The sequence below is a fragment of the Notothenia rossii genome, assembly GCF_949606895.1.
Source record: "Notothenia rossii genome assembly, chromosome: 5".
NCBI lineage: Eukaryota > Metazoa > Chordata > Actinopteri > Perciformes > Nototheniidae > Notothenia > Notothenia rossii.
In genome coordinates, this window is record NC_136903.1 from 20,750,170 (window position 1) to 20,764,014 (window position 13,845).

Below are 13,845 nucleotides of genomic sequence, written 5' to 3' on the forward strand. Positions count from 1 at the left end.
GACACCGTGATGCTCTGTTTATTTTTCAAAAAAGTATTTGGACTGATAGCAGCGCTTCTGCTCAGCTTCTGCTCGCACTAACACCAGTTGTTTGCTAATGACTGGATGTATGTTCCGTGTGTGTGTGTGTGTGTGTGTGTGTGTGTGTGTGTGTGTGTGTGTGTGTGTGTGTGTGTGTGTGGGATTCCAGAAATCCCCCCCACACACACACCCACACACACACACACACACACACACACACACACACACACACACACACACACACACACACACACACACACAGCCTCTTGTGTTAGTGAGATAAACAGGGTTTTTTTTTGGGGGGGGGGAGAGTTTGTGTTTGTGGGAGGGGGCTGGGGGGTGACATGGACAGGAATGGACAGTTTAATTAATAACCACCATGCATTTCTCCCTGACCTCAACTGGTCACACATGCTCTCACTGGAGTCCAGACACAAGCAGCGTGATGTTCATTAGCAAACATTGATTGAGCTGTAGCTCTCGGCGTGGAAATCAGAAACAAAGCTGAAAAAGAGGAACATTAGCAGGCAGCAAATCAACATCCAAGGACCAGCGCAAGGTAAGAAATGTGAAATGGAATCTGAACATATTTCAAGTTCACTGGTGAGCAGGTGATTCTTTATGAGTCCGCGACGTGCCATTATGTGTGAGGTTTGGCTGTTTTGTGGGGTTGTTAAGAGGTCCGGGGGTTTCTGAATCACTGTGGGTTGGTCTTGGGTCTCAGGGGAAATTACACTGAGTTAATTAAAAAAATCAGTGGCAGATGAAGTCCATGAAAGTAATGTTTCACATGTAGCGGTCTTGACACCAGAAAGGCCACGGATACTGTACGTTTAAAAACATGTCTGTTATTCAAAAGATACATTCAAGTTACAAATCAGCTTTTACCCTTTGGTTACATGAGCCTCTATCTCAAAACTGAAGGCTTGGCTGTAATATTTTAGTAATTTATTTTAGAAAGATAAAATAACACAGATCTAGTTATAGCCTACATCATGTCAAACGAGCCCCTGGCAAATGTGTACTTGAATGTGAAATAAAATGACTGCACTGACAGGATGCAGAAAGAAAAGACTGACTGGCTCTCAGGGCGTCCTTATTATGGGTTTACTTTCATCCCCCAACCCCATGTAGGCTACTGAACATCTCATCCCTGTGTGGGAGACAATACTTGTCAGCTGTGGTGATGTAGAGACTCCCAGGCTGATCCTGCAGACCCATAAGAGTGTCAAGAAAATCGTCACCATGGATCACAAATCACACTATTTGTATGCTTGTTACAGAATAAACCAGAGGCTCTGTTCCGCAAAGTCCAAACTCTGCTGGTGCCCAACGACCATCTTGAATGAATGAGTGGGTGGGCCCCGACTTTAATGTGGTGGGACCGCTGCAAATCCCACCCAGCGATGAATTCTCCATCTCAGAGAGCTCTCACCTTTTTGGTAAGTCTATAAAGCAGGACACAGGTCACAGAAAGAATACAGCCACTATGTTGCTCCAACACCAGCATGCTAACATGCTCACAGTGACAACAACAAGAACAGGTGGATGGTTTACACGTTTTGTTAATTTTGGCCCAAAATACAACTGAAGTCGAAGGTAACTTCTTTTTTTTTTGCAGGTACGTATATGCTCTTAAAAACCTTTTCGACAAATTGAGGATTTAACCCAAACATGACACAGATAAGAAAAAGTCTAGGGCATCTATAGGCTACTATCAAAAGTTAGTTATCTAGTTCCATTGAAATCTAATATTTGTTCAGATTTCTCATTCAAGCCCAAATCGGTGGATCAACTTATTGCATGTCGCCACCTCTCTCCCCCTTTATCACAAGAGCTGTTCTATCAATCAGAGCCCAAAACATTATTCTGACAAAACATTTAAAATAAATGATGATATATAAAAACGTTATATATCCCCTGTGTTAAGCAGGAATACAAACATGCTAAATAGATAACAAATACTGTAGCTTGAAGCTGACCTTATCTGGACAGTTATTATCAGATCAACTCATTGACTCCTTGTTATGATAGGCAGACTGTACAAGACTCAAACTGTGAGTTGTAAAACCATGTAGGCTACTGCCCATGGCTGTCTGAAAACTATTTAGCAAACAAGCATAGCAGTGAAATACAAATAAGGAAAGATAATTAATTAAATCATCTACTGTCACTTTAAGTTGTATACTAAACGCAATCTTGACTAACTACCTAACTGTAAAAAACACAGTAGTTTTATTAAGGATTATTAAATTCAAGCAACACCATACAGTAGCAGTACGTCAGTACTGCAACCACAATCTGGAAATTATTTCTGCTGCTTGTAGTGGTGTAAAGAAATGTGACTGTGGTTAATGAGTAGCCGTAGAAACCTTTGCTCCCCTTTAGATTTCTCAAGCAAGCGTCAAGGAGTTCAGTACTCGATCTGCTGTTCACGTATATAAAGGAAGGTTTCCCATCAAAAGGCCTAGATGAAAGATGGTTGTTGTTGTTAGTTAGAGGCAAAATACGGACTGGTTAACAAAACACAGCTGGACTGTTGGGATCGAGAGTAAAGTCTTGAGTTTGGAGAGTTTTGTCGCATGAGATGGCCATGGTCCAGACCAAGTCTTCTAGAGGTCAGTGTTACATACACTTCACAGGTGCTGCATTAGTGTTGAGTGTGTCTGTTCACTTATATGGCAGATTGGATAAAGGGATTTCTCTTGTAGACTACAAAATCACTTTACGGTGGAAAATTGTTAAAATTCAACACATCTCCTGGAAATCTGTAATGATAAAATAACACTTTACATCTGCTAATTGTTATTGTATCTGTTTCACAAGTGCGAACCCTATTTGTTGTTCAGGTTTGATGTCACTCTAAAAGACAACGTGTGCTCTGTGCAAGCAAGTTGTTAATCATTTATGAGTTTATAATACAGTATGTGTTGTGAGGGTTACCAACTACTGCTGAGCCAGTTCCTATTCCACTGTAACAAGCTTTTGCAGGGAAGCACAATAAAACTGTCTTGGAGTGTTTCCTTATCAAAGTAGGGTTTTTAATGATCTGAGGTATCAAACTGTAGACAGCCCCCTCAGACTAATGCGTGAGTTTATAAAAATTAAAGTGACTTGACATTGACCAAAATGGATTTCCTTCTGTGTGTTTGGCCATTGAGCTGCGGTCTTATTCAAGGAACTTGTCCATATTATTAAAGCTGCACTAATTAATATTTAAATGAGACACACTAGGAATCACTACGTTTAATGTGAAATGTGACACCTCTTTGTATTGCTCTAGTTGCAATATTCCTTGATGCAGCATGCCTAGCACTAAACGGCAGACAAAATTTATCATCTAGCTGGTGAACGTATTGGAGCATACTCAGATCTTTCCCTCCGGTGTTGGTGGAGACCACCATCAGTTAAAAGAAAGTTAATATTTGACTTAGATTCATCAGATGGCCATAGATTTCAACAAAGTCCTTTTTCAATACCCTGTCCGCTTTGCAACGCGATTAAGCTAGCTTTGCTGCTCGAGGTTGGACTCAGTTGTAGGGAAAAATTGGTATTGGTGACTCTTTCCGATTTTGAATCTCTTTGAAATAATGTTGTCCTAATCTTGGGATTTAAAAAAAAACGTGTCAATGTTCCAGATGAACAACCGTTTGTATTTTAATCGCTTTCTAACATTTAAGATTATTCAATGTTAGGCTAAATGATGTTGTATCAACTTCAAAAAGTTCAGAAAGTTCATTGTTGACCTTGAAATCGGGAGTGTTATCTTATCTCAAGGTCTATTTACAAGCTTTTTCAAGGCTATATCTTATGATCATTGTCAGCAAATTGTGTTTGCTCTGCTGACATTGAGGATTCATTACCTTTGTCATGCTTTTTATGACAAAAAATATATCTCCATTTGATAATGAAGGCCACAATAAACAGGTGAAATCTAAGAAAAAAGCAAGAAGTGGACGTTGAGTGTGTTCATGCTGTTTTTAGTTGGTTTTACAATCCTTCTCCTTTACTCTTAGATATTCTGGCAGATCAAGGAAGTCCTTTCCTGCAGGACCCTGACATCTTACCCTTCACCTATCCCAGCACGCAGTATCCCTCCATGGAGCCGACTATGTCTTCCACACCATACTACTCCAGTCAGAACTTCTACCCTCAGTACAACGGAGACGAGTGGTACTCACACGCAGGGATATATGAACTAAGGAAAGGACCCCTGGAGGTCGGCTATGATGCTGAGATGGAGGAGGTGACGGCTGTAGTGCCTGCCATGTGCAAGAGGACACGACACATGTCACAGGCGGGAAGGGTCAAAGGGGAGGAACTGTGTGTGGTGTGTGGAGACAAGGCCTCTGGATACCACTATAACGCTCTAACCTGTGAGGGATGTAAAGGTGAGCCCCCCTCTGTTGTAGCAGATTTCACTGGAAAATGACACATTGCGAATCCATTTAAGATAAAGATTTATATATGAATACAATAGAAAGATAGATAGATGGAAGAAAACATTCTTCATGTAGAGGTTATCCACTTGGTGACCGTGGAGTCGTGGCCTTTAGCTGCTCCTCCCGGTGTATGTGACGCTGCAAATTTGACATGATTCCGGCCGAACCCCCAGTGAATGGATATGAGTGTAATTCCACACTGAAAGTTTGGACAATGCCAGGAGTGCAGCAGCTGGTCTGTCCTGCCATTTGACTGAGAAGAGGCTCAGGTCTACCCGGTGCTGCTGCCAGATTGGGTTCCCTCTCAGCTTTCTGCTGCACAATGCAGGAGCAACCTGAGCTCCGCTAGGCTAATGCATTCTGCTAAATGTTCTGTGTCAGAATGTCTAATAACTGTTCCAAAGTTATCCTGTGTGTGTGTGTGTGTGTGTGTGTGTTTGTGCGTGCGTGCGTACGTGCGTGCGTGCGTGTGTGCGTGCGTGTGTGTGTGTGTGTGTGTGTGTGTGTGTGTGTGTGTGTGTGTGTGTGTGTGTGTGTGTGTGTGTGTGTGTGTGTGTCTGGGTGTCTGGGGCGTTGCCAGCTGGGTTCACCGCATTCTCTCCATGACATTATTAGAACAGTGTGTAAGAATGTAATTAATATTGCCTCATTACGGATCTTTTTGGTTATAGCAGCTGAAATATGCATGAAATAAAGCATGAATTACATTGCTGACAGTGGTAGGTGAAGATCACGTTCATAAGTCTAAAAGTAGAAACCACAAAGGTATTATTTCAGATCTGCTGTAAGATGGTTGGCTGACATAACCTAGTCATTTCAGATATACTGACGACTGAAATACTTAAAATTATGAAACCGACTCTGCACAGTGATTGTTGGCCAACATTATGATTCGCAAATGTAAACAATCGCTCCGGTCCCAGCTGTGTGCTTCACCTTCCATTGTCCCCGTTGCCATTTTGTGTGTTTCTTGCAGAGTTTTCTCCATTAGCAGTTTCTTGTTTATGCTGCGCTGTTTTGGCACATTTGTGTTTCTATATTTGCATCATTTTTGAAAATGCTGCATGTTTCTCCTAATCCTAATGAAATGTTTGTCAACATACTTGGCGAAATGTAGTTACACAAATGTGTAAAAAGTACAGTTTAAAATGTTGTGGAGCAAAGGTAAAAAGTATGGAAAATATTAGGGACATATGTGATAATTCCTGCTTTTGTCAAACATGTTCAGGTTTCTTCAGACGAAGCATAACCAAGAATGCTGTGTACAAATGCAAGAGTGGCGGGAACTGTGAGATGGACATGTACATGCGCAGGAAATGCCAAGAGTGCCGGCTAAGAAAGTGCAAAGAGATGGGCATGCTGGCTGAATGTGAGTATCGCTGATCATTAAGACACTTCATCATCATGGTGACAGTATGTTAAAAGGATTTTTCTTCAATGCAATTTTGAATGAAACAATTTTAGATGATGTATTATAATACATAAAAGTATACACAAATTGTATTGTACCATCCACATGCACACCTTATTTAGTCGAGTCAAGAGAGGCTGTCAAAGGCTGCCCTCATTTTCCATTCTGACATAGCCTGTTGAGTTATACCGGAGGGTAGGGTGTCACTTAGCACACAATAGAAAGGTCCAGCTTTTTATGCTGTTACAGGAAAATAAATAGTTAAACAGAAACCTTAAGATCCATTTGGAGAAATGTAAAGTGGATCCTGTTATTAAAAAGTATTTGCTGTGGTATTTTGCATCTTGAAACCTTTTGGGGGAATGTAGTCTCCTCTATTTTCAGAAGCTATTACAGAGCATACCTAACGTGTAGACAGAAATTGTAGATGTGAATGTATACTTTCAAAATCTTCGGAGGATGATTAGTTATTGTGTCGAAAAAGAGCTGGGGGGTCAAAAGAGCAGGTAGGTAGACAAGACTCCTGTTGCTCATAAATACTGCACGTTGTGATTAATACTGCAAGGCGGCAGGCATTAATGATTTGCTGGAGCAATAAGAGCTCAACGCACTTCTAAGACTTTTTTGGTCATAGTGTAAACTACAGATGCTAATTTACTGGAGGGATTTGTGTCACTTCTCACGTTTCAAGTATTATTTAAAAAGGAAAATCATTTATGGTTGAACTTGTAGGACCTATAGTTACCTTTGTTCAGTAGAATTAGAGCAAGTTGTCATGATAAAGGATAGTTAAGTACAAATATATATTTTCCCTTTGGTGGTTACTTTATAATTCAGAAATAGTATGGTGAAGAACAATAAATCACAAGGAACAAAAAGGAAATCACGCAATGATTTAAAAGTAATATGACTTTTGGATCAATAACATACTTGGGTTATACATTGTGGTATTAAGATTAATAAAATGACTCACTTCACTTCACGATGCAGTTTTGGTACTGATGCTTATTGGACATCGTGATATAAGAAAATGAACGTTTACAAATGCTGAGAGCTGTGAGGTATTTAACACACATAGTGAAGCCTTCATCATCGCTAGCAGGCCTACTGACGGAGATCCAGTGCAAGTCTAAAAGGCTGCGAAAGAACACTAAGACCTCCCCGGGACAGTCGACCGGAGACGAGACAGAAGCAGCGGACAACACAGACAACAAACAGGTCACCTCAACCACCAAACTGCCCAAGGTAAACACACCGGCTGCCATGTTGGGAAAAAGCTCAGTTTTCTAACATCATTAAGTCTGTTGCTAAATACAAAACAATTTTCACCACAATGATGTCTTCTGTTTTCTGTTCAGGAGAAAGTCGAAATCACCAAAGAGCAGCGGGCACTTATCAAAGCCATCTTAGATGCTTACAACCGACATCAAATTCCTCAAGATGTGACCAAAAAACTGGTATATTAGCATGTATATCAATTCAAATGTCATTAATTACTTGAATATGTAACATTAAAGATTAAAGCAGACATATTATGGTCATTTTCAATACCATATTTAGCACCTGTCTCTTTAAGCCCACTTCATGAAAATGAATCCTATTTGATTAGCTTTTTCAATAAAAAAGCTTTGGGTGGAGATACTCAGATGGGGAGGTGATATACTTTAATGCATGTAACATAGCGGCTGGCTGGCTGGCTCACATGTTTTCTGACTGAAACTACCCATAAACTGACTGGCTTCTTATATTTTCCACTATTGTGGGCTGAGAATAGGCTTTTAGATACTCAATGTTTGTGCAACAACACTGAAAAAGTTAGTCTGCCATAACACTTCCCCTTCAAAAGATTTAATAGATGCATTTGTGAAAATTGGCAACAGAGTGCAGCTTATTTGCACAAAGCCATTACAGAAACATGCCACTCTCTGACCATTTGTCTGACATTTATCTACATTTCAGACACTGAAGTTAACATGATGACATGCTTAGGCCTCTGATGACACAATAAGTACTAAACCTGGTTGTTGTAACCTACTGCTGGTGGAGTTAAAGCTACATTGGTTTGTTATCTCTTTGTTGATCTTGTTCAGTGCTGTTTACTCCTGTTGTTTCCCCGCAGCTGCAAGAACAGTACAGTGCAGAGGAAAACTTCCTCCTGTTGACAGAGGTGGCAACAAGTCAAGTTCAAGTACTGGTGGAGTTTACAAAAAATATTCCAGGTATTGTTTCCACATTGAGAATATTATAAAAAATAGTCAATGTATAATATTATGACCATCCGTGATTATCTACCATAATATCAGAATAAGTAGAAAAACACTAAAACACTGATGTAATGAGTGGTTTGATGCCTCTGGCAGGCTTTCTCTCTCTGGATCGTGAGGATCAGATCGCTCTGCTGAAGGGCTCGGCTGTGGAGGCCATGTTCCTTCGCTCAGCTCAGGTTCTCAGCAAAAAGATGCCCAGCGGATACACAGAGGTTTTAGAGGAGAGAATACGCAAGAGTGGTGAGTCAACAAAATGTATACAGAAAATTTAACGCACAACATTTTTTTTCAAAAGTCAATTGGCGTAACCATACTAATCCTTGTTTTCTCGTAGAAACCATGGTCTTTATCGTAGAAAATATTCAAAATAGTTTTAGAGCTAGAATATCTTCACCCTTTATTTATGACCTTCAAGAGTCTTCAGGCCTTTTATTTGCACATCCAGCATCATGACATTTGTAGTTCCACCTGCAGCCAAGCAGCCAGGTCTAGTCAAATCCTTGTTGAATAATTGATCCGCCTGATCTTTGTGATGCAGCTTGGAGATGTGTGCTGACCTGTTGATCTCTAGCTAAGTGTAGGTTACACATGCACACACACCCTGCCTGGGTACAGTTTCACTCAGTTCAGGTATGTGTGCGGGCATGCTGACAGGTAAAGGAAAGCAGTCGAAGAAAACCAAGCACTTCTCTGGCACTGGATTTCATTTATTTAATATCAAATAGTTTACCAGCGTGGTGGCTTTAGGAAGTCATTTATATGTATGCGAGGTGTCACCATGTCATCCAGGTTGGACAGTTAGACAGACAGTGATGGTGGGAGTGTGTGTGAGTCACTGGGTCCCTCAGCGCAGCTCTGCTGTGAATGTTGGGGATAAGAGACATTTATACTAAAGGACAGTCTGGGAGAATAAGGAAGCAAAGCTGTCTGAAGAGACTATTGTTCCTTATCAAAACATCAAGAGGGCTATTGTCCACTTCTCTCCCTCGGAGACTCACTGGCATTTCTGAATGCTTGATGATGTGATGAGTAGGAACTGTTGCCAGCGTGCACAAGCAAAGTGAAAGCACACATTTGAAATGATATAGAGAGCAGTTTGTAACTAGAGAATGCAATTCCTGAAGAAATTGCTAGTGGCAATGCTTTATGCTGAAAAGCTGACGCTGAACTGCTATGCTGAAATGTAATGTGTAAGAAGAAAGTAAAGAATTTAGATTGAAATTATACATGAACACAGGGGGCTTGAATGTGTGATGAGAGAAGAAAAGAAAGTAAAAAGGCTTGGAAAAGCAGCAGAATATTTGAACTGCCAACTTCTGAAATAACTTGATGGCGAATGATCTGTTGCCATGGCAACGGCATTTAACGACACCCCATAATACGCTTAGATGCGTTGACGGCTGCATCGTTACCAAACTTGTGAAGTTTTGGGCTGTTTGGAGTATTTTCACTGAAGTTTTTTGAAAACCGTGTTTCAAGGCGAGCATTGTGTTGCCATGGCAACAGCATTTGAAGAAATCTCAAAACTGTCCCGTAGATGTCTTCACGGCTGGACTCTTAGTACACATGTGAAGTTTGAGCAATTTTTGAAAATGTTCATAGGAATTAAAGCGACATCATGTTTTATGGCGAGGGCTGAGTTTCCATGGAAATGGCAAATGGTGAGATCTCAGATTTGGCGTAGAGCTGTTGAAGCATGGACCGGTGATATACAAGTGAAGATTGGGGGACGATTGAACTGTGTCGATTGGACTTACAGCGACATCGTTTTTCATGGCGAGTGGTCTGTCGCCATGGCAACGGATTTGAAGAAATCTGAAAACGGTCCCGTAGATGTCTTTACGGCTGGACTGTTAGCACACATGTGAAGTTATAGCACTTTTTGACAATTTTCATAGGAGTTAAAGGGACATCGTGTTTCATGGCGAGTGGGCTGTCGCCATGGCAACGGCATTTGATGACACCCTATACTAGATTAGATGCGTTGATGGCTGCATCGTTACCAAACCTGTGAAGTTCTGGGCTGTTTGGAGTATTTTCACTGAAGTTATGAGAAAACCGTGTTTCAAGGCGAGCATTGTGTTGCCATGGCAACGGCATTTGAAGAAACCTCAAAACTGTCCCGTAGATGTCTTCACGGCTGGACTGTTTGCACACTGCTATCTGAAGTCTGCTGCTCTGACCATGTCAGTTGGAGTGATGACATCATTGTGTTCCATTGCACAGGTGTTTATAGTTGAGCTAACGAGGTGCCTAGACTTCAAAGGCTTCATTGTTCTGAATGAGAGATGAAACTCTTACATGTGAACGTTTTGTGGAAGAACCGTAACAGATATCTGTGAAATTTCAAAACGTGAAGCATGTCAAGGAAGTTGAGTATCTGAAGTGTAATTTCTGTGTAGTTTCAGGTTAATAATGTGGCCTTTTTGGCAGTTTAACTAAACTAGGGGCTGCTACCGTGAGGAAATATCTGCCTGAAATTACAATGGGGTTTAATGGAGGAATGTTTAACGTTTTTGTCACTTCATGCCCTCAAAAAGCATTTTGTTTAATTATTTTTGCTTAATTATTTGTCATTTTTCAAGCTACGAGATGTTTTCCTACGTTTGTCATGATAAATTATGTCTCAGGAATGTAGGGTTTGGGAATTATGGCAGTTTAAAAAAAATATATGAATGCGAATTTCAAGCTGTCCTCCACTCTAGCTGTGACATCACGCACTCTAGTTAATGTTAAAATGTGAAGAAAACCTCTAAAACAAGGTCTGAACAATGTTTAATATCTCTAAAAGTAGTTTTACATGAATAATGTCAGAAAGATGTGTAACATTTTAAAGTTTGAATGAGGTTTCTGAGTGAAAGTATGAATGAACAGTTAGCAGTTGAAGTCGCATGAAGATTTGTTGAAGTTGAAGATTTCCTCCATTGACTTCAATGTTAAAAAATGTATGTATTATGGGATGTATCTCTGGAATTATGAATGAGAAAAGTAATAGCAATCGATTCCCAACCGAGCTGAACGTTTTGATGTTTGAAAGGAGTTTCTGCGATGTTCAATGCGGGAGGAGAAAAGGGCACAAATAACCCGGCGGAATAATAATACAAATGTTGTCCGTAGAAGAACAGTTGGTTGGAATGCTGTTAACAGCATTCCCACTAAATTATCATCTGCATTTATTATTGAATCAGTTTTCCAAAGAAGAAGAAAAACAAAGAAATGTGTATTATGTATGCTCCGCAAAACGTTTCCCTGATTAGAAATGAATAAGGTGGATCCTTTTCTACTGCATTAACAGCTGTGTTTGATTTGCACAAAGGACCAGGTTATTCATTTGCAATTGAAAGTACTTTTATCATTCCAAAGTTGGCTCTTTTTCCTCTCTTTCCTTAGTCAAACTGTTAATTTGGATGCAATTCAGATTCCTACATATATATCGCTCAGTCAGTATATTCCTTAATGTAAGCGAGAAAATAACCCTCCCCAACATTCATGTTACCTTTTTATATTTTCCTTGTGTTCATAAAGATAACCATTAATACAGATGAGTGAGGGCTGTTGATTAAATGTCCTGGTTCAAAGTGCAGACTTTTATGTAAGACAAGCCTTTTCAACTGTTCTCGCACTACTTCTTGTTTATTCTTCCTACCAGATATATAAAACAGTTGAATGTTTGTTGTCCTGCACCGACTTTGGCACCATCGTTCATCAGATGTGTTCATCACATGAGCAATGTACAATCTAACATCATCTGCATTCAGTTATCAATGACTTCTTTTTCGAGGGTTACAAATCTGAGAAAGTCAATGTCAAACATCCAAGTTTACATTTTGTTGTCAGAAAGATTTCTGGTAAATATAAATACAAAGATGCTACAGGAGTTTTAAAACTGTTTTTTAAAAGGGCCTATATGTTGATAACCACAACAATTCCACAAAATGGTTCCTTTAGTTTTTCCATTGTGTGTGCTGTAACCACTTATCTTTGATCCAGGCTATTGCCATGTTAGTGTATATGTGTTAAGTAGGACTTAAAATGGTTTGGCTCTATGAAACCTAATGTACTTATATGATTCTGTTGTCTTCAAGTTTGTATCTTCTTGGTCGAATGCACTTATTGTAAGTTGCTTTAGACAAAAGCGTCAGCGAAATGAAATGTAATGCAATGTAATGTGTGGAAGCTACAGTAAGTTATTAAACAACATTGTGTTATTGTTAATTCAGGGTTTGTGTTCGACCTTGACATATCTTGGAGGTTTTACAAGGACCGTTTTTTGATTAGTCAATGCATTTCTTTCTCCAGGTATGTCAGAAGAATTCATGACACCCATGTTCAACTTTTACAAAAGCATCGGAGAACTCCACATGACGCAGGACGAACAGGCTCTCCTCACCACGATAACCATCCTGACACCAGGTAAGCCAGTATCCACAACTTTGAATTTCATTTCCTACAGTTTGTGATATTCTGAGAGGCTAATCCTCACCCTCTCCAGACCGGCCTTACGTGAAGAGCCATGAGGCGGTGGAGAGACTCCAGGAGACCATGCTGGACGTGCTGAGGAAGCTGTGTGTCCTGCAGCACCCTCAGGAGCCGCAGTACTTTGCCCGCCTGCTGGGCCGCCTGACGGAGCTGAGAACACTACACCACTACCACGTAGAGATGCTCACCTCCTGGAAGACCAACGACCACAAGTTTACGCCGCTGCTCTGTGAGATCTGGGACGTGCAGTGACAAACCAGGAGAGGTGGAGAAGCCTGCAGAGGAATGATAACATGAACATTTCAATTTGCAAGACAAATACAGGGTACAAATACAGCGCATATTTATAGCGGATGATATGAGGATTTTGAATTAAATCCCTGCACCACCTGTTGATGGCTTTAGTAATGAATTGGTGAATGGTTTTCTTTATTCTGCTCATGGCCTGAAACATCTTCATGTATTTTCACTGTGATTCAGCAAACTCTGACTTGCCTGTTTGTTGAGATGTTTTAAGTGCAAAGAGGAACATGTTAAAAGGTTGCGTACAACAAAACATGTTAAATCCGACTAGTACAAACACTGAAACTTATTCAGAGCAACGATGGTGCTCATAAGGAGTGCTAACTTTAGATTATATTAGCTTGTTTTATATTTGTGAAACTCATAGTTCTTGTTAAATCTACTTGCTGTAAATACTACATGCCAAAGTTGTATGTTCTGCCTCAATAAATAACAAGATTAACAGGAAAAAGGTTTACTTTAGAACATTCTTCAGAGCTGTTAGTTCACTATTAAGGGGTACAGACATAACAGTTGGTACATCTGAACATGTTGTATTCTTGTCCCCCCTTACTCTTAACTTAATCTAATTTAACTGAGCTAAATCATGCTCAAACTCCTCAAATAATATGGGCAGAATGTGACACCATCAATAGCTAACCATAGACTGATGAAGGTCCCATATATTACCTGCAACAGCTAACAATAAATGACTTACTATGCCAACATTTCAGTGCTTTTAAGAGCTGATATTTTATTTCAGTGGGGTATCAGTAATGCACCTCAAATGCAGGAGCATAACTGTGTTTTTGCACAGATAATTCCTTTTTGATAATTAAAAGATATTTACGATTTGCTGCTGACTCTTATCGAACTTCCTTTTTTGTATACTGCTTTTATTTGCTGTAGTCGATATTCATTGTAGTGTTGTACTGATGCAAGG

The 13,845-nt window shown here is 40.1% G+C and overlaps 1 protein-coding gene across 5 annotated transcripts; it reads left to right on the top strand.

The window, feature by feature from the left end:
* The first annotated feature begins 383 nt into the window (after positions 1–383).
* On the top strand, positions 384–13,759 carry nr1h4 (nuclear receptor subfamily 1, group H, member 4). 5 transcript variants are annotated; one of them, XM_079680796.1, is made up of 10 exons: positions 384–580; positions 1,305–1,463; positions 4,038–4,412; positions 5,692–5,832; positions 6,953–7,119; positions 7,233–7,331; positions 7,994–8,093; positions 8,235–8,381; positions 12,441–12,554; positions 12,634–13,759. In XM_079680796.1, the coding sequence occupies exons 2-10, from the start codon at positions 1,367–1,369 to the stop codon at positions 12,870–12,872; spliced, it is 1,479 nt and encodes a 492-aa protein (XP_079536922.1). In that variant the 5' UTR covers positions 384–580; positions 1,305–1,366; the 3' UTR covers positions 12,873–13,759. The 5 variants fall into 5 exon arrangements, with proteins under 5 accessions (XP_079536922.1, XP_079536923.1, XP_079536924.1 ...); XM_079680797.1 differs by having other exon boundaries at positions 6,974–7,119; XM_079680798.1 differs by having other exon boundaries at positions 385–580; positions 6,977–7,119.
* The last annotated feature ends 86 nt before the right edge of the window (positions 13,760–13,845 follow it).